Raw genomic sequence first — 24,089 nt, 5'->3', positions numbered from 1 at the left:
TCCAACAAATGGCCCCGTCTCTCTGACCTGCACACAACATCTCCTTACTCCAGGAATACGCCTTGAAAGTGCTGCTCTTTTTAGATGACATTTTACATTCATGCTCCATGACTGTATTTATAAGGAATGGGCAAGGAGCTAGCGGCATTAGTTCTGGTGTATGGATAGAAATTGAGTGTCAGGAGAAATGTGCTCTTTCAGCTATAGTCCTCTTCCTCTTCACTTAAATGGATATGGACCACAGTAAAGGTATGTAAAAAAAATCAAGAGAGAAGAGGCCTTGCTAGCAGGGATATGCAAGGAAGCATCTGTACTTGAAAGAATCGAGGCTAAATTCATAGGCAGGGTGTTTATGATTAACAGAGATAGTTGCTGAGAATAGAAGACCATTTAAGGCAAGGTTTCAGTGAAGGACAGCTCCTTTGTCTGTGTCTAGAGAACAGCAAGAGCACCTGTTCCAGAAAGATAAAATGGAAGGAAAATACATTCTTCTTCCATTTCTTGCATGAAGAGTGGTGAAAACAGATACAAATATAAGAAAGCACAGTACAAGCCAACACGAAGACTTGATTTAACACAGTCTTGAAGTTTTCTGCTTGGATGATGCTATTAAAAACCTCCATGATCAATGAATTTCATTTCTGCTGAGGAAAAGAGGGAGCCTGAAACCATCAGCAGTTTCTAAAGAACGTACAAACAGCAAACAGTCAGTGATTCATTCAGCAAGTGACTTGACTTCTTAAAGATTCTCTTCTAAGTCGAGCTAGCCTGCTTGAGAAAGCACCATATTCATGATGAGAACCTCTGCTTTGAGTTTTTCAGCAGGATCAGATGTAGCCAGAGTTCTGGCATCACACTGGAGGTGACCTGCAGCAGCACAGCAGGTAACAAGCCTCCACGTCTCAATCCCATCTCATGCTCTGATCTGTCTCTGTCCTGGAAAGCTCTGATGAGCTTTCCAGGAACCCAGGAACCCACCACTTTGCCTCGAATTTTCTTCATCTTTGCTGCAGATTAGTTGCTGCGTTTGCTTGTTTGTTTGCTTGTTTTTGCTATTGTTTGGTTTGGTTAAACATCTAAAACCTGCAATTGCTTTTGTGCAGTGAGGTTCCTTTTCCCCGCAGCAGTCCCGGACAACAAAGGCACTATTTGTAAAGCAATACGTTAAATAAGTGGCTTCAGCTTTCTTTTTACATATGAATAGATGCAGTGCTGGTCACAGTAGGCACGGACTTAATAGGAAGACATAAGGGACTCACACTGGCATACAGCTTTGTGTCAGTGTGCTTCTATAAGCTGTGCAAAGGGAGAACGCACCAGCTGTGTCAAAATAACAGCAAGTATGAAAATGGTGAAGATTACTCAAATTTTCTTAGCCACAATTTCCAGGAAAATAGTGAAAACATGCATGTTTGAAAGAAAACAGTCTTCTGTAGATGAGCAGCTTTTAAAACCAAAGGAACTCCCTTATTACCATCACCTTTTTATGGGAACTCATGTTCAGATAAAGGTTTGTGCAGCAAAACGCAGATAAAGTCAGGAGAAGCAGCTCTGAGCACTCTGATGCAGCTGTTGGTAACCCTGATTGTTGCAAGGTATCTGGACTACATGACTTTTAATTGTTCCTTCCAGCTTCAAAGATTCTATGATTCTATGTGATAAAGAGCTAGTGGTTAGCCTCACACTAGCTGAGAATTTGATGTACAGATATCATGCAGTGTTCGGACATCACAAATTAAATAATTTCTCAGATAATAGAAACCACAAACTTACTCTTGCGTGTTGTGGACTCTGGAAGAGAGAGTCTTGTGAATTTTGGATCTGATTTCAGGATGACAGAAGGATGGGTTATTTTTCAGATCTTAATGTCAGCTTAAAAAGTTAGCTGAAAAAGAAACACATTTGTCACTGCCCCACAGGGTGTAACTGATGAGGCCTGCCCTGCTGGGCTTTCAAAATAGGAAGGTTTTACCTCGCTATCATGAAGAAAAGGAGTCTGACAGAGATAATAATAATCAATATGGCAGTTCTGCTCAGGCTGCAGGAGAAGAAAAGACTCAGGCAGTCACAGGTGGCCCAAAAGCATTATTTGTTGAGACATCTCCAAATCTTTTCTTAAGATGATCATCATGATGCTGACCTACATGGCAAAGCAATCGATCCGTAGAGGACGAGAGATGATACCTCTGATGGAGTCAGGCAAACTTCCCTGTATTCACAGCAAGTGATAGACCCTCCTAGATCCAACAGGATGCATTGATGGACACACATTCCTGAGCAGCTCTGAGACAGTAAATTTTTGTCTGCCTGAGAAAAATAGTCCATTCATACAGTGTAAAACCCAATGCCTGCTTCTCTCCTCTCTCCATCTGCTGCACACATGTCAGCAGCATTCACCAAGGGCATTAGGCAGCTTCTCAAATGTCCAATGAAACTAGCAATGAAAATAGATTGAGGATTAGTCGGAACTGTGTAATTTATTTCAAATACTATGTGCATCTTAGTGAAAACAGTTCTATAATGGGATTCACACAAATAGCTAACAACAGTATGCAAATAATGGGAAGAGCTACATGGATGATGGAATGAATGCCCTGAAGAGTTCCCTCAGAATGGTAAGGGACTAAAGAATTAGAATACACAGAAATATACAGATAAAAAGCAGTTGTAAGAGAATAAGGTGGTGTACTGAAGAAAGAAATTAACACATGCTAGCAAGCATTCCGATACCACATGTAGGAAATTGACTTTCTTCCTCAGATCGCTCAGGCCTGCAGCCATGAGACCGGGTGCCGAGCAAATGGCCCCATGGTGGAAAAGCCCAAAGTTCTGTGGCGGCACCAGCCTCTCAGCCACTTGTCCATTACCTGGGCTCTGCTATCCCACTCCGTGTGCCTCACCGCCCCAGTAAGGATAGAAGCAAATATCACTCGTGCTCCCACTCCCTCCACCAACCGCCCTGCAGCCCCAAAGTGCTTTTGGTAGTTTGCAGGCTTCTCCGAGCTACTTCATGGCTGCTTGCCTGCACTGATGAAGTAATGGGTAGTAATCAGAGGGATGAACCAGGTCAGGGAGTTTTCTAGCTGTGTCCTGGACCTGGGCCCAGGGAGGCGGCACACCTCCCTGTGAGTCGGGTCTGGTCTGCACTCGGGGCCTTCTGTTCCCATGCGGAGGGAATCACCACCACCGATAACCCTTCTGTCTGTCTTAGCCGAGGCAGTCCGGAGACGCAGCGTCGACCGCCTCGCCCTTGCCTTTGTCTTAGGCAAAGCTTCCCGGGCCTCCTCGCTCACCTCGCCTTCAATTTACAGTGCCTGGCCCACGATGCCGAGCTGGGACTGTCTTCCAGTTCTCCCAGCTCTCTGCCTGACAGTGGCAGGACATGGGGTCCATCCCCCACTTTCTGGGGGGTGTCTCCCTGGCGCCTTCCTCCCTGGCATGCCTGGGAGTTTCTCCACCAGTCAATCTCTTGCTCTCACTCCCTGATGGTCCTTAACCTCTCCACCTCCTGCTTGAGCTGTGCCAGCATGCTGAGCAGATCTTCCACCTGCTCACCCCTCCACTCCTCAGGTGGAGTTCCTGCCGCCCTCCTCGGCATCAGCAGGCTCAGGCACTCCCTGCAGCCGGAGACCTGAACAGCCACATTCTTGGGCAGGGCCTCCATCTGGGTCGCCACAGCCTTTGCGGGGCAAGCTGGTTGCCTGGTGGAGATCGCGGCCTCGGAGAGACAGCACCTACTGCCAGTAGGTAAGCTGGTCTCCAGAGCTAGGAAGGACGGTACTTCTGCGCCGTCCTGCGCAAGCTACCACACCTGCTGCTGCAGTCTGCTGTGGCTGCTGCGCACGTGCTGCCTTCTCCTCACTGCACTTGGCGGGCAGCGATGCACTGAGGCCCTCCCTTAAGCTTTTCTTAAGGCAAGGGGCGTGGATGCAGTTCCATTGCCCTGGCAATGCTGACACCACATCAGCCACTCTCACGAGAACTGTGGGGCTGCTGCCTTGGCTCAGGGTTCCCCTGGTAAAGGAACTGACCAAACCCCCTCCCCCCCCATACCTTGCAAGGAGGCGCTGCGATTCTGTCCGGGCCGGCTCCGAAGCAGCTAACCTCGGCAGTCAAGGATGAAGTGAAGTATTAGATTGTGTCATCTTGCATTCCGATACCATATGTAGGAAACTGACTTTCTTCCTCAGATCGCTGCCGCTGTTTTGTTCTTGGGCCCGTCTCCCATCTCCCTACCCTTGCCCCCTTCTCCCTTCCCCCTTTCCTGGGACGTGGGCCTGTGGGTCCCCCGTGCCCATTAGTCATGGCAACAGGCTGGACTGGCCTATAAACCGTCAGTACGCCTCCGTCCCTGCCCCTTTTTTTTCGGGGCGTTGGGCCTGTGGGCGTGCTGTCCCCCATCACGGACACAGAGAGGTGTAAAGATAACTCCACGGCAACCATCCAGGAAGGTGCCGGGGAGAAGACAACCCCGTGGTCTCAGCTCCTAACACTGCCCACCGCAGGACAAGCAGAGAAGACTGAAGCCAACACGTGGGGAGGATGTTGAAGGTTTATTTTTTTTTGCCACTTGGAACCACAACCATCACGCCAGGATGGGACATGGCTGATTCCGCGCTGTCTTTGGGACTGGTTGTGGAGATGTCTTCTCTGATGCTGGAACCGGGAGTGGCTTTGTGCCTGGGCTGGTCCACCGAAGAATGAAGGCAGCATGGATGGACTCTCTTCCAGGTTGATTTTCTTAAGGCAACAGGAATAAGTGCACTGGGTGGCCCGTGGGCAGGGAGTGGCTTCGTGCCCGGGCTGGCCCCCGCTGCCTGGACCGGCTGCCACGGTCTCATTGGGGCCGGCTGCAGGAAGTTGAAGTGCGACGCCCCAGTGGGGATCGGCTTCGAGAGCGGGCCCAGCCTCATTGCCTGGATTGTCTCCTGCGTGCAGGCAGAGGGGAAGCCCTCGAGGACCTCGATGGTGCTGGTCTGGCCGAGGTGTGGGTGCTGCTCTGAGCACCTCGGGTTGTTGTACGGCTCCGACCACGTTGTCTTCGGGGCCGACTCTGGGAGCCCGAGGCCCGGCCTTGCAACGGGGAGCGGCTTCTTGTACGGCCGGTCTCCCGCTGCCTGGGACGACTTGTGGCTGCAGGTGTCCGGGATGTTCTGGAGGACCGTCTCCTCCTACCACGTCTCTGACGGGTGACCACAGCATCGCAGGTGTCCCACGCCCAGGCGTTTCTGCGCATGGCCCAGAAGGAGCAGCACCAGCGCGTGCCTTGTGAGCCACAGGAGCTGCAGAGCATTGGCTGACAGGGCCTGCGGAAGCAAACAGGTTGTGTCTGTGAGCACAAAGCGAGCCAAGGCAGGGAGCAGCCGGCGCGGCTCTGGTGCTCAGCCCTTGCTCCCCCCAGCCTATGGTGAGGCTGAGATCCCACGCAGAGCCCCAGAGGACTGCGGAGGTCACTCACTCCTCTTCCTGTGCGCTCTCCCTGCCTCCTAGGTGAGTGCACGTGCTGGCACTGCAGCCACTGTGCCTTTCTCGCAGCGACTGGTACGCTTCATCGTCCCACCAAGATAGTTGTCTGCCAGAGAAGAGAGAGAATGTGATGAGTCCCCGGTGCCCCAGGCGTGAGGCAGATCCAGGGCACCCCTGTTCATCCCCCTTGAGCTTATTCCCAGCTACTCCGTGAAGCTGAGACCGATGCTTGCAGCAGGACGGCGAGGGACTGGGCCTGCCGGGGCAGTTCATGGGCAGGCACAGCACCTGTGCCTGAGTGTCTGCAGAGTCAGGAAGAAGGACACCAACCTGATTGGAATTTGGATCCCCAGCCTGGTCATCTGGGATTGGAATCTCCCTCTCTCTCCGCAGACGGGGCAGTAGAAGCGCGCGGTGGCAGCGAGTATGGCATGTCTCTGCAGGAGAAGCACAAGCGTGAGCGTGAGTGTGAGCGTGAGCGTGAGTGTGAGCAGGGCTGGCTGCTGCTGAGCACTGGCCGTGCCCACGGGGCGAGGGGAGGGCTCCTACCCTGATGCAGCCCCGGTGGAACCAGGCCTGTTTGCACGCCGGGCACACCATGGTGCGGTAGGACGCGCTGTCCCCCACGGGCTCCAGGCAGATGATGCAGATGGTGTTCTGAGACGGAGCTGCCTCCGCTGCCTGCTGAGGGCGATGCTCCCAGCAGAAGGACCTGCGCAGGAGGACAGAAGGGATGGGCATGGTGAGGAGTGCTGTGAGGAGCGCAGAGAGCCAGGAAAGAGCGCCGGGTCTGGGCTCCGGCTCTGGCAGGATGCTGGGAGGTGTGGCTGCAGGTTCCTCCCTGGGAGGGACAGGGAGGGACGGCAGCTTGGCTGCTGCTGACAGCCCTTACCTGTACTGCCCAAAGTACTGCATGACGCATTGCCCGTCCTCGGCGCAGGGCAGATGGAAGCTGCGCTCACAGCCCGTCTCCGCGCAGCTGATGGCAGCTCCCCTCCCGCCACAGACAAAGCAGTGCTGAAAAGAACAGAGCGGTCCCCGTCAGCGGTGGGCTTGGTGCCTCCGCGGCTGGCCCCACTTCTCCAGGCAGGGCTCAGGGTGTGGGCACCGCTGCCCCACACTCTGCAGAGCTGCCTGGCAGACGAGGCTTGTCTGCTGTGGTGGGGCTTTGTCCTGGAGCCGGTTGGAAGGGCCGCGATCGCTTTCTATAGGCCCAGGCAAAACCTTGGTGCGAGCCTCTGCCGGCACCAAGCTCCCCGTTCTGTTCAGGTCCTCACCTTCTGGTCTGCCAGCTGGATGGTGTGCTGGATGGCACCAGTGGAGAAGCCACACATTCCACCCATTGGGCATCTCCATCCCAAAAGGCCATCGGCAAAGAACTGTAGGAGAGAAAAGAGCGGGATCTCGTGAGGCCAGCAAGGAAGGGAGCATCCCTGGCAGGAGCCCTAGCCCTTGAGGGAACTCACCAAGCAGAATTCGTGGGCACAGAGCCCACCATTGGCAAACATCCGCCCGCAGATGTCCGGGTCGACCTGTGCCTGGCGGCACAGCATGCACACTGCAGAGGAAGGAGAGAGCAACCATGAGCAGCGGTGAGCACCTGGCGGGGTCGGGTACGCCTGGCCATCCCCAGGGCCTGCCCCGTGCCTGCCGTGCCTGCTGAGGGGCAGGGCTGGAGGGGGTGAAAGGGAAGGGGGCATTGCGGGCCCAGCAGCGCCAGCAGGCAGCCACAGCCCAAGCTCAACCCCTGGCCAAGGAGCAGAAGGGCCCTGCCTGCCCGCGGTGCTGGGGAGCCCCTGCCTGCTCCTCCCTCCCCTCCCAGCCGCAGGCAGACCTGGCCTGGCAGCGGGGAGCCGCACGCAGGGATGCGGGGCTCTCACCTGGCTCCCCAGAGATGGGGATCTCCTCGTTCCGTTTGGACATGTTCGGCATTCACAGCGAGAAACAAGAGAGTCAAGAAAGTCCCTCCTCTCTCCGCGCCTCACCAAGCCGCACTGAGCACAGCCCCAGCCCGGCAGCCTTTGCTCTGCTCCCGGCCCCGCGGGTCACAATGGCCACCACTGTGACATCACCGTGACATCACGGTCAGCACCTCGCGGGGCTGAGGGCACGGCACCCATGCGGGAGGGCGGCGGCTCCTGTGGGCAGCGCAGGGCAAGGAGCCCAGTGCTGCCGTCAGCAGGGAGCAAGGATGGCCTCCCTCGGGCCTTCTGCACCACGCCCGTGCTGGGCATCGCAGCAGAGAGTCCAATAAACGTCTGCGGGTCAACAGCGCAGCCAGCATTTCTAGTGTGTGTTCCGAGTGACTCTCCACGGTCTGATGGTGGCAGGCCAAGGTTTTGAGCTGAGAAAAGAGGAGATCTGGTGAACTGCGAGCAGGAATTCCTCACTCAGAGGGCTGTGAGGCCCTGGCACAGCTGCCCAGAGAAGCTGCGGGTGCCCATCCCTGCAGGCGCTCCAGGCCGAGTTGGACAGGGCCCTGCTCTAACCTGACCTGACCTGCTGGGTGGCAGCGCTCCCATGGCAGGCACTTGGGGTTGGGTGGGTTTTATGATCCTTTCTTATCCAAGTCTTCACACATCTCAGCTTCAACCCTTATACGGTTCCCAGAGGCAAAGTGGCATAGGCAGGGCACGATTGCCTTCAAGCCTGCGTATAAAACGAGTCAGGAAAACTTCTGACTCTGTTTTTTTTGCTCTCTTTGACCTGCTGGCAATGGTCACCATGCCAGAGACAGGAGAGGAGCGGTCCCTTGTCCAGGGCTGCAGTCCTGGAGTCACACTGGAGCATCCCTGCTCATCCAGCCTGACCATGAGAGTCAGCTTCTCCACGAAAGTCAGGCCAACGCTGATGGGAGAGCCCCCACGTCTAGAGAGCCGCCCTCTGCGGAGATGCTCGAGGCCTCACTGGATAGGGCTTCAGGCAGCCTGACCTAGACACGCTGCAGAAGTTTGGAACTTCAGACAGAATTTAATGTCCCTTCCAACCCAAGCCATCCCAGGATCCTGTGATTCAAAACTATCAGCTCTGCACTGGCGAGCACCAGGTCCAGCAGGGCTTCACCTCGGGTTGGTCCGTCCAGTTACCTGGACGAGGAAGTAATCCTCAGCAGACTCCAGGAATCTCCTGGACTGTCTGCCACCCGCCGTGCTGCTATCCTGGCAGGGATCCAGGTGGTTGAAATCCCCCATCAGGACAAGAGCCTGCGAGCGCGACACCTCCTGCAGCTGACGCAAGAAGGCCTCGTCAACAGGCTCCCCCTGACCAGGTGGCGTGTAGCAGACCCCAAGCACTAGATGCCCCTTCCTGGACCGATCCCTGATTTTCACCCTAAGCTCCTGTAGTGGTTTTGTGATTTTTCTTGTCGGTGTTCCACATCATAACACCATGGAAAGCAGTGGGAGTGGAAGAGTTAATGTTCTGGTTCTGTGGACTGCCTTTTTGGGACGTTTTGGCTCTCGGAGGGGAGGGGAGGGGAGGGGAGGGGAGGAGTGGCATTCCGCAGAGGACTTCTTGCCCAGAGCAAGAAAGGTGGAGCTCCTGGCAGGACACCGGCCTCTCTCCTTCTTAGGGATTCTCTCGGTTTTGCAGCAGGGAAGCACGTGGTTCCCTCTGCAGTCTATCGCGTAAGGCTTCGGCTTTGGATGCTCTCATTGTGCTTGATGTACCTGGATTTGGTAAACTAAGGGTCTTCCTCAGATCGTTGCCGTTGCTCTGTTTTTTTTCTCTGTTAGACCCATCTACGATTTCCCTACCCTTGCCCGCAAGTCTGCTGCCTCATTAGTCATGGGGCCGGGCCGACTGGCCGTAACCCTTCAACGCTTTCTTTTTTATCCTCTCCCCCTTTTTTTGGGGGGGGGGCCTGCAGCCCCTCTCACAAACACAGATCTAGAGATAACTCCATGACAGCTCTCAGCCTGGTCATGGCTGTTACTCAGACACAGCTCTTTGCACTCTGTCCACTTCCTAACATAGAGGACAACACCCCCTCCCCTCCTGCCCCTGTCTATCCCTTCTGAAGAGCCTGTAGCCCTCCATCCCAGTACGCCAGCCGTGAGATTCGTGCCACCACGTTTCCCTGATAACAGCAACCAGATCGCTATTTTGCAAGCGCATCATGGCTTCCAACTCCTCCTGCCTATTTCCCATGCTGCGTGCATTAGTGGAAAGGCACTTCAGCTGGGCTTTCTGGCAGTCTAGCCTTCTAGAGGGGCCCTCCCTCAAACCTCCAAAAGAAACTTGAAGTTTTCCTCCACTGCTTCCTAGAGGGACAAGAGGAGGTTTTGGACAGGGAACTGGCAATATTACCTCCTCTGGGGAGTTTCCAGAAGATCCTACAGCATCCCACAGGACACTTTGGAGGTTTTTCCCCGCAATCTCCTGGCATGACAGCAACCCTAAGAGTTTCTTTGTCCCGCCTCACTTGGCTCTCTTCCCCCATCGGGCCTAGTATAAAAGCCCAGACTACTTGCTCTACCCTAGCGAGCCTCATTGCATCCCCTTCCATTCCCGCTTCCTGCCTAGCTGCAAGCCCTCTCAACGAGCCCCGCTATCTCTTGGGCCAGGATCCGTTTCCTTCTCAGAGGCAAGTGACACAGGCCTGCAGCCATGAGACCGGGTGCCGAGCAAATGGCCCCATGGTGGAAAAGCCCAAAGTTCTGTGGCGGCACCAGCCTCTCAGCCACTTGTCCATTACCTGGGCTCTGCTATCCTACTCCGTGTGCCTCACCGCCCCAGTAAGGATAGAAGCAAATATCACTCGTGCTCCCACTCCCTCCACCAACCGCCCTGCAGCCCCAAAGTCCTTTTGGTAGTTTGCAGGCTTCTCCGAGCTACTTCTTGGCTGCTTGCCTGCACTGATGAAGTAATGGGTAGTAATCAGAGGGATGAACCAGGTCAGGGAGTTTTCTAGCTGTGTCCTGGACCTGGGCCCCAGGGAGGCGGCACACCTCCCTGTGAGTCGGGTCCGGTCTGCACCCGGGGCCTTCTGTTCCCATGCGGAGGGAATCACCACCACCGATAACCCTTCTGTCTGTCTTAGCCGAGGCAGTCCGGAGACGCAGCGTCGACCGCCTCGCCCTTGCCTTTGTCTTAGGCAAAGCTTCCCGGGCCTCCTCGCTCACCTCGCCTTCAATTTACAGTGCCTGGCCCACGATGCCGAGCTGGGACTGTCTTCCAGTTCTCCCAGCTCTCTGCCTGACAGTGGCAGGACATGGGGTCCATCCCCCACTTTCTGGGGGGTGTCTCCCTGGCGCCTTCCTCCCTGGCATGCCTGGGAGTTTCTCCACCAGTCAATCTCTTGCTCTCACTCCCTGATGGTCCTTAACCTCTCCACCTCCTGCTTGAGCTGTGCCAGCATGCTGAGCAGATCTTCCACCTGCTCACCCCTCCACTCCTCAGGTGGAGTTCCTGCCGCCCTCCTCGGCATCAGCAGGCTCAGGCACTCCCTGCAGCCGGAGACCTGAACAGCCACATTCTTGGGCAGGGCCTCCATCTGGGTCGCCACAGCCTTTGCGGGGCAAGCTGGTTGCCTGGTGGAGATCGCGGCCTCGGAGAGACAGCACCTACTGCCAGTAGGTAAGCTGGTCTCCAGAGCTAGGAAGGACGGTACTTCTGCGCCGTCCTGCGCAAGCTACCACACCTGCTGCTGCAGTCTGCTGTGGCTGCTGCGCACGTGCTCCTTCTCCTCACTGCACTTGGCGGGCAGCGATGCACTGAGGCCCTCCCTTAAGCTTTTCTTAAGGCAAGGGGCGTGGATGCAGTTCCATTGCCCTGGCAATGCTGACACCACATCAGCCACTCTCACGAGAACTGTGGGGCTGCTGCGTTGGCTCAGGGTTCCCCTGGTAAAGGAACTGACCAAACCCCCTCCCCCCCCATACCTTGCAAGGAGGCGCTGCGATTCTGTCCGGGCCGGCTCCGAAGCAGCTAACCTCGGCAGTCAAGGATGAAGTGAAGTATTAGATTGTGTCATCTTGCATTCCGATACCATATGTAGGAAACTGACTTTCTTCCTCAGATCGCTGCCGCTGTTTTGTTCTTGGGCCCGTCTCCCATCTCCCTACCCTTGCCCCCTTCTCCCTTCCCCCTTTCCTGGGACGTGGGCCTGTGGGTCCCCCGTGCCCATTAGTCATGGCAACAGGCTGGACTGGCCTATAAACCGTCAGTACGCCTCCGTCCCTGCCCCTTTTTTTTCGGGGCGTTGGGCCTGTGGGCGTGCTGTCCCCCATCACGGACACAGAGAGGTGTAAAGATAACTCCACGGCAACCATCCAGGAAGGTGCCGGGGAGAAGACAACCCCGTGGTCTCAGCTCCTAACACTGCCCACCGCAGGACAAGCAGAGAAGACTGAAGCCAACACGTGGGGAGGATGTTGAAGGTTTATTTTTTTTTGCCACTTGGAACCACAACCATCACGCCAGGATGGGACATGGCTGATTCCGCGCTGTCTTTGGGACTGGTTGTGGAGATGTCTTCTCTGATGCTGGAACCGGGAGTGGCTTTGTGCCTGGGCTGGTCCACCGAAGAATGAAGGCAGCATGGATGGACTCTCTTCCAGGTTGATTTTCTTAAGGCAACAGGAATAAGTGCACTGGGTGGCCCGTGGGCAGGGAGTGGCTTCGTGCCCGGGCTGGCCCCCGCTGCCTGGACCGGCTGCCACGGTCTCATTGGGGCCGGCTGCAGGAAGTTGAAGTGCGACGCCCCAGTGGGGATCGGCTTCGAGAGCGGGCCCAGCCTCATTGCCTGGATTGTCTCCTGCGTGCAGGCAGAGGGGAAGCCCTCGAGGACCTCGATGGTGCTGGTCTGGCCGAGGTGTGGGTGCTGCTCTGAGCACCTCGGGTTGTTGTACGGCTCCGACCACGTTGTCTTCGGGGCCGACTCTGGGAGCCCGAGGCCCGGCCTTGCAACGGGGAGCGGCTTCTTGTACGGCCGGTCTCCCGCTGCCTGGGACGACTTGTGGCTGCAGGTGTCCGGGATGTTCTGGAGGACCGTCTCCTCCTACCACGTCTCTGACGGGTGACCACAGCATCGCAGGTGTCCCACGCCCAGGCGTTTCTGCGCATGGCCCAGAAGGAGCAGCACCAGCGCGTGCCTTGTGAGCCACAGGAGCTGCAGAGCATTGGCTGACAGGGCCTGCGGAAGCAAACAGGTTGTGTCTGTGAGCACAAAGCGAGCCAAGGCAGGGAGCAGCCGGCGCGACTCTGGTGCTCAGCCCTTGCTCCCCCCAGCCTATGGTGAGGCTGAGATCCCACGCAGAGCCCCAGAGGACTGCGGAGGTCACTCACTCCTCTTCCTGTGCGCTCTCCCTGCCTCCTAGGTGAGTGCACGTGCTGGCACTGCAGCCACTGTGCCTTTCTCGCAGCGACTGGTACGCTTCATCGTCCCACCAAGATAGTTGTCTGCCAGAGAAGAGAGAGAATGTGATGAGTCCCCGGTGCCCCAGGCGTGAGGCAGATCCAGGGCACCCCTGTTCATCCCCCTTGAGCTTATTCCCAGCTACTCCGTGAAGCTGAGACCGATGCTTGCAGCAGGACGGCGAGGGACTGGGCCTGCCGGGGCAGTTCATGGGCAGGCACAGCACCTGTGCCTGAGTGTCTGCAGAGTCAGGAAGAAGGACACCAACCTGATTGGAATTTGGATCCCCAGCCTGGTCATTTGGGATTGGAATCTCCCTCTCTCTCCGCAGACGGGGCAGTAGAAGCGCGCGGTGGCAGCGAGTATGGCATGTCTCTGCAGGAGAAGCACAAGCGTGAGCGTGAGTGTGAGCGTGAGCGTGAGTGTGAGCAGGGCTGGCTGCTGCTGAGCACCGGCCGTGCCCACGGGGCGAGGGGAGGGCTCCTACCCTGATGCAGCCCCGGTGGAACCAGGCCTGTTTGCACGCCGGGCACACCATGGTGCGGTAGGACGCGCTGTCCCCCACGGGCTCCAGGCAGATGATGCAGATGGTGTTCTGAGACGGAGCTGCCTCCGCTGCCTGCTGAGGGCGATGCTCCCAGCAGAAGGACCTGCGCAGGAGGACAGAAGGGATGGGCATGGTGAGGAGTGCTGTGAGGAGCGCAGAGAGCCAGGAAAGAGCGCCGGGTCTGGGCTCCGGCTCTGGCAGGATGCTGGGAGGTGTGGCTGCAGGTTCCTCCCTGGGAGGGACAGGGAGGGACGGCAGCTTGGCTGCTGCTGACAGTCCTTACCTGTACTGCCCAAAGTACTGCATGACGCATTGCCCGTCCTCGGCGCAGGGCAGATGGAAGCTGCGCTCACAGCCCGTCTCCGCGCAGCTGATGGCAGCTCCCCTCCCGCCACAGACAAAGCAGTGCTGAAAAGAACAGAGCGGTCCCCGTCAGCGGTGGGCTTGGTGCCTCCGCGGCTGGCCCCACTTCTCCAGGCAGGGCTCAGGGTGTGGGCACCGCTGCCCCACACTCTGCAGAGCTGCCTGGCAGACGAGGCTTGTCTGCTGTGGTGGGGCTTTGTCCTGGAGCCGGTTGGAAGGGCCGCGATCGCTTTCTATAGGCCCAGGCAAAACCTTGGTGCGAGCCTCTGCCGGCACCAAGCTCCCCGTTCCGTTCAGGTCCTCACCTTCTGGTCTGCCAGCTGGATGGTGTGCTGGATGGCACCAGTGGAGAAGCCACACATTCCACCCATTGGGCATCTCCATCCCAAAAGGCCATCGGCAAAGAACTGTAGGAGAGAAAAGAGCGGGATCTCGTGAGGCCAGCAAGGAAGGGAGCATCCCTGGCAGGAGCCCTAGCCCTTGAGGGAACTCACCAAGCAGAATTCGTGGGCACAGAGCCCACCATTGGCAAACGTCCGCCCGCAGATGTCCGGGTCGACCTGTGCCTGGCGGCACAGCATGCACACTGCAGAGGAAGGAGAGAGCAACCATGAGCAGCGGTGAGCACCTGGCGGGGTCGGGCACGCCTGGCCATCCCCAGGGCCTGCCCCGTGCCTGCCGTGCCTGCTGAGGGGCAGGGCTGGAGGGGGTGAAAGGGAAGGGGGCATTGCGGGCCCAGCAGCGCCAGCAGGCAGCCACAGCCCAAGCTCAACCCCTGGCCAAGGAGCAGAAGGGCCCTGCCTGCCCGCGGCGCTGGGGAGCCCCTGCCTGCTCCTCCCTCCCCTCCCAGCCGCAGGCAGACCTGGCCTGGCAGCGGGGAGCCGCACGCAGGGATGCGGGGCTCTCACCTGGCTCCCCAGAGTTGGGGATCTCCTCGTTCCGTTTGGACATGTTCGGCATTCACAGCGAGAAACAAGAGAGTCAAGAAAGTCCCTCCTCTCTCCGCGCCTCACCAAGCCGCACTGAGCACAGCCCCAGCCCGGCAGCCTTTGCTCTGCTCCCGGCCCCGCGGGTCACAATGGCCACCACTGTGACATCACCGTGACATCACGGTCAGCACCTCGCGGGGCTGAGGGCACGGCACCCATGCGGGAGGGCGGCGGCTCCTGTGGGCAGCGCAGGGCAAGGAGCCCAGTGCTGCCGTCAGCAGGGAGCAAGGATGGCCTCCCTCGGGCCTTCTGCACCACGCCCGTGCTGGGCATCGCAGCAGAGAGTCCAATAAACGTCTGCGGGTCAACAGCGCAGCCAGCATTTCTAGTGTGTGTTCCGAGTGACTCTCCACGGTCTGATGGTGGCAGGCCAAGGTTTTGAGCTGAGAAAAGAGGAGATCTGGTGAACTGCGAGCAGGAATTCCTCACTCAGAGGGCTGTGAGGCCCTGGCACAGCTGCCCAGAGAAGCTGCGGGTGCCCATCCCTGCAGGCGCTCCAGGCCGAGTTGGACAGGGCCCTGCTCTAACCTGACCTGACCTGCTGGGTGGCAGCGCTCCCATGGCAGGCACTTGGGGTTGGGTGGGTTTTATGATCCTTTCTTATCCAAGTCTTCACACATCTCAGCTTCAACCCTTATACGGTTCCCAGAGGCAAAGTGGCATAGGCAGGGCACGATTGCCTTCAAGCCTGCGTATAAAACGAGTCAGGAAAACTTCTGACTCTGTTTTTTTTGCTCTCTTTGACCTGCTGGCAATGGTCACCATGCCAGAGACAGGAGAGGAGCGGTCCCTTGTCCAGGGCTGCAGTCCTGGAGTCACACTGGAGCATCCCTGCTCATCCAGCCTGACCATGAGAGTCAGCTTCTCCACGAAAGTCAGGCCAACGCTGATGGGAGAGCCCCCACGTCTAGAGAGCCGCCCTCTGCGGAGATGCTCGAGGCCTCACTGGATAGGGCTTCAGGCAGCCTGACCTAGTGGGTGGCAGTCAACACGCTGCAGAAGTTTGGAACTTCAGACAGAATTTAATGTCCCTTCCAACCCAAGCCATCCCAGGATCCTGTGATTCAAAACTATCAGCTCTGCACTGGCGAGCACCAGGTCCAGCAGGGCTTCACCTCGGGTTGGTCCGTCCAGTTACCTGGACGAGGAAGTAATCCTCAGCAGACTCCAGGAATCTCCTGGACTGTCTGCCACCCGCCGTGCTGCTATCCTGGCAGGGATCCAGGTGGTTGAAATCCCCCATCAGGACAAGAGCCTGCGAGCGCGACACCTCCTGCAGCTGACGCAAGAAGGCCTCGTCAACAGGCTCCCCCTGACCAGGTGGCGTGTAGCAGACCCCAAGCACTAGATGCCCCTTCCTGGACCGATCCCTGATTTTCACCCTAAGCTCCTGTAGTGGTTTTGTGATTTTTCTTGTCGGTGTTCCACATCATAACACCATGGAAAGCAGTGGGAGTGGAAGAGTTAATGTTCTGGTTCTGTGGACTGCCTTTTTGGGACGTTTTGGCTCTCGGAGGGGAGGGGAGGGGAGGGGAGGGGAGGAGTGGCATTCCGCAGAGGACTTCTTGCCCAGAGCAAGAAAGGTGGAGCTCCTGGCAGGACACCGGCCTCTCTCCTTCTTAGGGATTCTCTCGGTTTTGCAGCAGGGAAGCACGTGGTTCCCTCTGCAGTCTATCGCGTAAGGCTTCGGCTTTGGATGCTCTCATTGTGCTTGATGTACCTGGATTTGGTAAACTAAGGGTCTTCCTCAGATCGTTGCCGTTGCTCTGTTTTTTTTCTCTGTTAGACCCATCTACGATTTCCCTACCCTTGCCCGCAAGTCTGCTGCCTCATTAGTCATGGGGCCGGGCCGACTGGCCGTAACCCTTCAACGCTTTCTTTTTTATCCTCTCCCCCTTTTTTTGGGGGGGGGGCCTGCAGCCCCTCTCACAAACACAGATCTAGAGATAACTCCATGACAGCTCTCAGCCTGGTCATGGCTGTTACTCAGACACAGCTCTTTGCACTCTGTCCACTTCCTAACATAGAGGACAACACCCCCTCCCCTCCTGCCCCTGTCTATCCCTTCTGAAGAGCCTGTAGCCCTCCATCCCAGTACGCCAGCCGTGAGATTCGTGCCACCACGTTTCCCTGATAACAGCAACCAGATCGCTATTTTGCAAGCGCATCATGGCTTCCAACTCCTCCTGCCTATTTCCCATGCTGCGTGCATTAGTGGAAAGGCACTTCAGCTGGGCTTTCTGGCAGTCTAGCCTTCTAGAGGGGCCCTCCCTCAAACCTCCAAAAGAAACTTGAAGTTTTCCTCCACTGCTTCCTAGAGGGACAAGAGGAGGTTTTGGACAGGGAACTGGCAATATTACCTCCTCTGGGGAGTTTCCAGAAGATCCTACAGCATCCCACAGGACACTTTGGAGGTTTTTCCCCGCAATCTCCTGGCGTGACAGCAACCCTAAGAGTTTCTTTGTCCCGCCTCACTTGGCTCTCTTCCCCCATCGGGCCTAGTATAAAAGCCCAGACTACTTGCTCTACCCTAGCGAGCCTCATTGCATCCCCTTCCATTCCCGCTTCCTACCTAGCTGCAAGCCCTCTCAACGAGCCCCGCTATCTCTTGGGCCAGGATCCGTTTCCTTCTCAGAGGCAAGTGACACAGGCCTGCAGCCATGAGACCGGGTGCCGAGCAAATGGCCCCATGGTGGAAAAGCCCAAAGTTCTGTGGCGGCACCAGCCTCTCAGCCACTTGTCCATTACCTGGGCTCTGCTATCCTACTCCGTGTGCCTCACCGCCCCAGTAAGGATAGAAGCAAATATCACTCGTGCTCCCACTCCCTCCACCAACCGCCCTGCAGCCCCAAAGTCCTTTTGGTAGTTTGCAGGCTTCTCCGAGCTACTTCTTGGCTGCTTGCCTGCACTGATGAAGTAATGGGTAGTAATCAGAGGGATGAACCAGGTCAGGGAGTTTTCTAGCTGTGTCCTGGACCTGGGCCCCAGGGAGGCGGCACACCTCCCTGTGAGTCGGGTCCGGTCTGCACCCGGGGCCTTCTGTTCCCATGCGGAGGGAATCACCACCACCGATAACCCTTCTGTCTGTCTTAGCCGAGGCAGTCCGGAGACGCAGCGTCGACCGCCTCGCCCTTGCCTTTGTCTTAGGCAAAGCTTCCCGGGCCTCCTCGCTCACCTCGCCTTCAATTTACAGTGCCTGGCCCACGATGCCGAGCTGGGACTGTCTTCCAGTTCTCCCAGCTCTCTGCCTGACAGTGGCAGGACATGGGGTCCATCCCCCACTTTCTGGGGGGTGTCTCCCTGGCGCCTTCCTCCCTGGCATGCCTGGGAGTTTCTCCACCAGTCAATCTCTTGCTCTCACTCCCTGATGGTCCTTAACCTCTCCACCTCCTGCTTGAGCTGTGCCAGCATGCTGAGCAGATCTTCCACCTGCTCACCCCTCCACTCCTCAGGTGGAGTTCCTGCCGCCCTCCTCGGCATCAGCAGGCTCAGGCACTCCCTGCAGCCGGAGACCTGAACAGCCACATTCTTGGGCAGGGCCTCCATCTGGGTCGCCACAGCCTTTGCGGGGCAAGCTGGTTGCCTGGTGGAGATTGCGGCCTCGGAGAGACAGCACCTACTGCCAGTAGGTAAGCTGGTCTCCAGAGCTAGGAAGGACGGTACTTCTGCGCCGTCCTGCGCAAGCTACCACACCTGCTGCTGCAGTCTGCTGTGGCTGCTGCGCACGTGCTCCTTCTCCTCACTGCACTTGGCGGGCAGCGATGCACTGAGGCCCTCCCTTAAGCTTTTCTTAAGGCAAGGGGCGTGGATGCAGTTCCATTGCCCTGGCAATGCTGACACCACATCAGCCACTCTCACGAGAACTGTGGGGCTGCTGCGTTGGCTCAGGGTTCCCCTGGTAAAGGAACTGACCAAACCCCCTCCCCCCCCATACCTTGCAAGGAGGCGCTGCGATTCTGTCCGGGCCGGCTCCGAAGCAGCTAACCTCGGCAGTCAAGGATGAAGTGAAGTATTAGATTGTGTCATCTTGCATTCCGATACCATATGTAGGAAACTGACTTTCTTCCTCAGATCGCTGCCGCTGTTTTGTTCTTGGGCCCGTCTCCCATCTCCCTACCCTTGCCCCCTTCTCCCTTCCCCCTTTCCTGGGACGTGGGCCTGTGGGTCCCCCGTGCCCATTAGTCATGGCAACAGGCTGGACTGGCCTATAAACCGTCAGTACGCCTCCGTCCCTGCCCCTTTTTTTTCGGGGCGTTGGGCCTGTGGGCGTGCTGTCCCCCATCACGGACACAGAGAGGTGTAAAGATAACTCCACGGCAACCATCCAGGAAGGTGCCGGGGAGAAGACAACCCCGTGGTCTCAGCTCCTAACACTGCCCACCGCAGGACAAGCAGAGAAGACTGAAGCCAACACGTGGGGAGGATGTTGAAGGTTTATTTTTTTTTGCCACTTGGAACCACAACCATCACGCCAGGATGGGACATGGCTGATTCCGCGCTGTCTTTGGGACTGGTTGTGGAGATGTCTTCTCTGATGCTGGAACCGGGAGTGGCTTTGTGCCTGGGCTGGTCCACCGAAGAATGAAGGCAGCATGGATGGACTCTCTTCCAGGTTGATTTTCTTAAGGCAACAGGAATAAGTGCACTGGGTGGCCCGTGGGCAGGGAGTGGCTTCGTGCCCGGGCTGGCCCCCGCTGCCTGGACCGGCTGCCACGGTCTCATTGGGGCCGGCTGCAGGAAGTTGAAGTGCGACGCCCCAGTGGGGATCGGCTTCGAGAGCGGGCCCAGCCTCATTGCCTGGATTGTCTCCTGCGTGCAGGCAGAGGGGAAGCCCTCGAGGACCTCGATGGTGCTGGTCTGGCCGAGGTGTGGGTGCTGCTCTGAGCACCTCGGGTTGTTGTACGGCTCCGACCACGTTGTCTTCGGGGCCGACTCTGGGAGCCCGAGGCCCGGCCTTGCAACGGGGAGCGGCTTCTTGTACGGCCGGTCTCCCGCTGCCTGGGACGACTTGTGGCTGCAGGTGTCCGGGATGTTCTGGAGGACCGTCTCCTCCTACCACGTCTCTGACGGGTGACCACAGCATCGCAGGTGTCCCACGCCCAGGCGTTTCTGCGCATGGCCCAGAAGGAGCAGCACCAGCGCGTGCCTTGTGAGCCACAGGAGCTGCAGAGCATTGGCTGACAGGGCCTGCGGAAGCAAACAGGTTGTGTCTGTGAGCACAAAGCGAGCCAAGGCAGGGAGCAGCCGGCGCGGCTCTGGTGCTCAGCCCTTGCTCCCCCCAGCCTATGGTGAGGCTGAGATCCCACGCAGAGCCCCAGAGGACTGCGGAGGTCACTCACTCCTCTTCCTGTGCGCTCTCCCTGCCTCCTAGGTGAGTGCACGTGCTGGCACTGCAGCCACTGTGCCTTTCTCGCAGCGACTGGTACGCTTCATCGTCCCACCAAGATAGTTGTCTGCCAGAGAAGAGAGAGAATGTGATGAGTCCCCGGTGCCCCAGGCGTGAGGCAGATCCAGGGCACCCCTGTTCATCCCCCTTGAGCTTATTCCCAGCTACTCCGTGAAGCTGAGACCGATGCTTGCAGCAGGACGGCGAGGGACTGGGCCTGCCGGGGCAGTTCATGGGCAGGCACAGCACCTGTGCCTGAGTGTCTGCAGAGTCAGGAAGAAGGACACCAACCTGATTGGAATTTGGATCCCCAGCCTGGTCATTTGGGATTGGAATCTCCCTCTCTCTCCGCAGACGGGGCAGTAGAAGCGCGCGGTGGCAGCGAGTATGGCATGTCTCTGCAGGAGAAGCACAAGCGTGAGCGTGAGTGTGAGCGTGAGCGTGAGTGTGAGCAGGGCTGGCTGCTGCTGAGCACCGGCCGTGCCCACGGGGCGAGGGGAGGGCTCCTACCCTGATGCAGCCCCGGTGGAACCAGGCCTGTTTGCACGCCGGGCACACCATGGTGCGGTAGGACGCGCTGTCCCCCACGGGCTCCAGGCAGATGATGCAGATGGTGTTCTGAGACGGAGCTGCCTCCGCTGCCTGCTGAGGGCGATGCTCCCAGCAGAAGGACCTGCGCAGGAGGACAGAAGGGATGGGCATGGTGAGGAGTGCTGTGAGGAGCGCAGAGAGCCAGGAAAGAGTGCCGGGTCTGGGCTCCGGCTCTGGCAGGATGCTGGGAGGTGTGGCTGCAGGTTCCTCCCTGGGAGGGACAGGGAGGGACGGCAGCTTGGCTGCTGCTGACAGTCCTTACCTGTACTGCCCAAAGTACTGCATGACGCATTGCCCGTCCTCGGCGCAGGGCAGATGGAAGCTGCGCTCACAGCCCGTCTCCGCGCAGCTGATGGCAGCTCCCCTCCCGCCACAGACAAAGCAGTGCTGAAAAGAACAGAGCGGTCCCCGTCAGCGGTGGGCTTGGTGCCTCCGCGGCTGGCCCCACTTCTCCAGGCAGGGCTCAGGGTGTGGGCACCGCTGCCCCACACTCTGCAGAGCTGCCTGGCAGACGAGGCTTGTCTGCTGTGGTGGGGCTTTGTCCTGGAGCCGGTTGGAAGGGCCGCGATCGCTTTCTATAGGCCCAGGCAAAACCTTGGTGCGAGCCTCTGCCGGCACCAAGCTCCCCGTTCCGTTCAGGTCCTCACCTTCTGGTCTGCCAGCTGGATGGTGTGCTGGATGGCACCAGTGGAGAAGCCACACATTCCACCCATTGGGCATCTCCATCCCAAAAGGCCATCGGCAAAGAACTGTAGGAGAGAAAAGAGCGGGATCTCGTGAGGCCAGCAAGGAAGGGAGCATCCCTGGCAGGAGCCCTAGCCCTTGAGGGAACTCACCAAGCAGAATTCGTGGGCACAGAGCCCACCATTGGCAAACGTCCGCCCGCAGATGTCCGGGTCGACCTGTGCCTGGCGGCACAGCATGCACACTGCAGAGGAAGGAGAGAGCAACCATGAGCAGCGGTGAGCACCTGGCGGGGTCGGGCACGCCTGGCCATCCCCAGGGCCTGCCCCGTGCCTGCCGTGCCTGCTGAGGGGCAGGGCTGGAGGGGGTGAAAGGGAAGGGGGCATTGCGGGCCCAGCAGCGCCAGCAGGCAGCCACAGCCCAAGCTCAACCCCTGGCCAAGGAGCAGAAGGGCCCTGCCTGCCCGCGGCGCTGGGGAGCCCCTGCCTGCTCCTCCCTCCCCTCCCAGCCGCAGGCAGACCTGGCCTGGCAGCGGGGAGCCGCACGCAGGGATGCGGGGCTCTCACCTGGCTCCCCAGAGATGGGGATCTCCTCGTTCCGTTTGGACATGTTCGGCATTCACAGCGAGAAACAAGAGAGTCAAGAAAGTCCCTCCTCTCTCCGCGCCTCACCAAGCCGCACTGAGCACAGCCCCAGCCCGGCAGCCTTTGCTCTGCTCCCGGCCCCGCGGGTCACAATGGCCACCACTGTGACATCACCGTGACATCACGGTCAGCACCTCGCGGGGCTGAGGGCACGGCACCCATGCGGGAGGGCGGCGGCTCCTGTGGGCAGCGCAGGGCAAGGAGCCCAGTGCTGCCGTCAGCAGGGAGCAAGGATGGCCTCCCTCGGGCCTTCTGCACCACGCCCGTGCTGGGCATCGCAGCAGAGAGTCCAATAAACGTCTGCGGGTCAACAGCGCAGCCAGCATTTCTAGTGTGTGTTCCGAGTGACTCTCCACGGTCTGATGGTGGCAGGCCAAGGTTTTGAGCTGAGAAAAGAGGAGATCTGGTGAACTGCGAGCAGGAATTCCTCACTCAGAGGGCTGTGAGGCCCTGGCACAGCTGCCCAGAGAAGCTGCGGGTGCCCATCCCTGCAGGCGCTCCAGGCCGAGTTGGACAGGGCCCTGCTCTAACCTGACCTGACCTGCTGGGTGGCAGCGCTCCCATGGCAGGCACTTGGGGTTGGGTGGGTTTTATGATCCTTTCTTATCCAAGTCTTCACACATCTCAGCTTCAACCCTTATACGGTTCCCAGAGGCAAAGTGGCATAGGCAGGGCACGATTGCCTTCAAGCCTGCGTATAAAACGAGTCAGGAAAACTTCTGACTCTGTTTTTTTTGCTCTCTTTGACCTGCTGGCAATGGTCACCATGCCAGAGACAGGAGAGGAGCGGTCCCTTGTCCAGGGCTGCAGTCCTGGAGTCACACTGGAGCATCCCTGCTCATCCAGCCTGACCATGAGAGTCAGCTTCTCCACGAAAGTCAGGCCAACGCTGATGGGAGAGCCCCCACGTCTAGAGAGCCGCCCTCTGCGGAGATGCTCGAGGCCTCACTGGATAGGGCTTCAGGCAGCCTGACCTAGTGGGTGGCAGTCAACACGCTGCAGAAGTTTGGAACTTCAGACAGAATTTAATGTCCCTTCCAACCCAAGCCATCCCAGGATCCTGTGATTCAAAACTATCAGCTCTGCACTGGCGAGCACCAGGTCCAGCAGGGCTTCACCTCGGGTTGGTCCGTCCAGTTACCTGGACGAGGAAGTAATCCTCAGCAGACTCCAGGAATCTCCTGGACTGTCTGCCACCCGCCGTGCTGCTATCCTGGCAGGGATCCAGGTGGTTGAAATCCCCCATCAGGACAAGAGCCTGCGAGCGCGACACCTCCTGCAGCTGACGCAAGAAGGCCTCGTCAACAGGCTCCCCCTGACCAGGTGGCGTGTAGCAGACCCCAAGCACTAGATGCCCCTTCCTGGACCGATCCCTGATTTTCACCCTAAGCTCCTGTAGTGGTTTTGTGATTTTTCTTGTCGGTGTTCCACATCATAACACCATGGAAAGCAGTGGGAGTGGAAGAGTTAATGTTCTGGTTCTGTGGACTGCCTTTTTGGGACGTTTTGGCTCTCGGAGGGGAGGGGAGGGGAGGGGAGGGGAGGAGTGGCATTCCGCAGAGGACTTCTTGCCCAGAGCAAGAAAGGTGGAGCTCCTGGCAGGACACCGGCCTCTCTCCTTCTTAGGGATTCTCTCGGTTTTGCAGCAGGGAAGCACGTGGTTCCCTCTGCAGTCTATCGCGTAAGGCTTCGGCTTTGGATGCTCTCATTGTGCTTGATGTACCTGGATTTGGTAAACTAAGGGTCTTCCTCAGATCGTTGCCGTTGCTCTGTTTTTTTTCTCTGTTAGACCCATCTACGATTTCCCTACCCTTGCCCGCAAGTCTGCTGCCTCATTAGTCATGGGGCCGGGCCGACTGGCCGTAACCCTTCAACGCTTTCTTTTTTATCCTCTCCCCCTTTTTTTGGGGGGGGGGCCTGCAGCCCCTCTCACAAACACAGATCTAGAGATAACTCCATGACAGCTCTCAGCCTGGTCATGGCTGTTACTCAGACACAGCTCTTTGCACTCTGTCCACTTCCTAACATAGAGGACAACACCCCCTCCCCTCCTGCCCCTGTC

The 24,089-nt window shown here is 58.1% G+C and overlaps 3 protein-coding genes across 3 annotated transcripts; all 3 read right to left on the bottom strand.

Moving 5' to 3' along the window:
* Positions 1 to 4,746: 4,746 nt before the first annotated feature.
* On the bottom strand, positions 4,747 to 7,119 carry LOC128089283 (PHD finger protein 7-like). Its single transcript, XM_052700539.1, has 7 exons — positions 6,933 to 7,119; positions 6,744 to 6,845; positions 6,359 to 6,483; positions 6,016 to 6,178; positions 5,797 to 5,903; positions 5,459 to 5,572; positions 4,747 to 5,306 (listed from the first exon to the last, which is right to left on the bottom strand). Exons 1-7 carry the CDS (start codon positions 7,017 to 7,019, stop codon positions 4,910 to 4,912), a joined length of 1,095 nt encoding a protein of 364 aa, XP_052556499.1. The 5' UTR covers positions 7,020 to 7,119; the 3' UTR covers positions 4,747 to 4,909.
* Positions 7,120 to 12,041: 4,922 nt separating this feature from the next.
* LOC128089280 (PHD finger protein 7-like) lies at positions 12,042 to 24,089 on the bottom strand. The gene is made up of 10 exons (XM_052700529.1): positions 24,023 to 24,089; positions 22,564 to 23,919; positions 14,642 to 15,260; positions 14,228 to 14,319; positions 14,039 to 14,140; positions 13,654 to 13,778; positions 13,311 to 13,473; positions 13,092 to 13,198; positions 12,754 to 12,867; positions 12,042 to 12,601 (listed from the first exon to the last, which is right to left on the bottom strand). Exons 3-10 carry the CDS (start codon positions 14,691 to 14,693, stop codon positions 12,205 to 12,207), a joined length of 1,152 nt encoding a protein of 383 aa, XP_052556489.1. The 5' UTR covers positions 14,694 to 15,260; positions 22,564 to 23,919; positions 24,023 to 24,089; the 3' UTR covers positions 12,042 to 12,204.
* LOC128089279 (PHD finger protein 7-like) lies at positions 19,350 to 21,837 on the bottom strand. Its single transcript, XM_052700528.1, has 7 exons — positions 21,536 to 21,837; positions 21,347 to 21,448; positions 20,962 to 21,086; positions 20,619 to 20,781; positions 20,400 to 20,506; positions 20,062 to 20,175; positions 19,350 to 19,909 (listed from the first exon to the last, which is right to left on the bottom strand). The coding sequence occupies exons 1-7, from the start codon at positions 21,767 to 21,769 to the stop codon at positions 19,513 to 19,515; spliced, it is 1,242 nt and encodes a 413-aa protein (XP_052556488.1). The 5' UTR covers positions 21,770 to 21,837; the 3' UTR covers positions 19,350 to 19,512.

This window comes from Tympanuchus pallidicinctus, unplaced genomic scaffold (genome assembly GCF_026119805.1).
Source record: "Tympanuchus pallidicinctus isolate F22 unplaced genomic scaffold, pur_lepc_1.0 scaffold4, whole genome shotgun sequence".
NCBI lineage: Eukaryota > Metazoa > Chordata > Aves > Galliformes > Phasianidae > Tympanuchus > Tympanuchus pallidicinctus.
The sequence above is the reverse complement of the archived record's forward strand: the minus strand, read 5'-3'. Positions and strand labels throughout refer to the sequence as shown.

What these genes read in the sequence shown, in the direction of transcription:
- LOC128089279 (XM_052700528.1), bottom strand. Translation starts at nt 21,769, where the DNA reads ATGCCCCCTTCCCTTTCACCCCCTCCAGCCCTGCCCCTCAGCAGGCAC. An exon ending in TCCACCGGGGCTGCATCAGG is followed by an intron (nt 20,507 to 20,618) that starts GTAGGAGCCCTC and finishes CTTCTCCTGCAG; the next exon opens with AGACATGCCATACTCGCTGC. An exon ending in GGGATCCAAATTCCAATCAG is followed by an intron (nt 20,176 to 20,399) that starts GTTGGTGTCCTT and finishes CTTCTCTGGCAG; the next exon opens with ACAACTATCTTGGTGGGACG.
- LOC128089280 (XM_052700529.1), bottom strand. Translation starts at nt 14,693, where the DNA reads ATGCCGAACATGTCCAAACGGAACGAGGAGATCCCCAACTCTGGGGAG. An exon ending in CAGTACTTTGGGCAGTACAG is followed by an intron (nt 13,474 to 13,653) that starts GTAAGGACTGTC and finishes CCTCCTGCGCAG; the next exon opens with GTCCTTCTGCTGGGAGCATC. An exon ending in TCCACCGGGGCTGCATCAGG is followed by an intron (nt 13,199 to 13,310) that starts GTAGGAGCCCTC and finishes CTTCTCCTGCAG; the next exon opens with AGACATGCCATACTCGCTGC.
- LOC128089283 (XM_052700539.1), bottom strand. Translation starts at nt 7,019, where the DNA reads ATGCTGTGCCGCCAGGCACAGGTCGACCCGGACATCTGCGGGCGGATG. An exon ending in GGGATCCAAATTCCAATCAG is followed by an intron (nt 5,573 to 5,796) that starts GTTGGTGTCCTT and finishes CTTCTCTGGCAG; the next exon opens with ACAACTATCTTGGTGGGACG. An exon ending in GAGAGCGCACAGGAAGAGGA is followed by an intron (nt 5,307 to 5,458) that starts GTGAGTGACCTC and finishes TTGCTTCCGCAG; the next exon opens with GCCCTGTCAGCCAATGCTCT.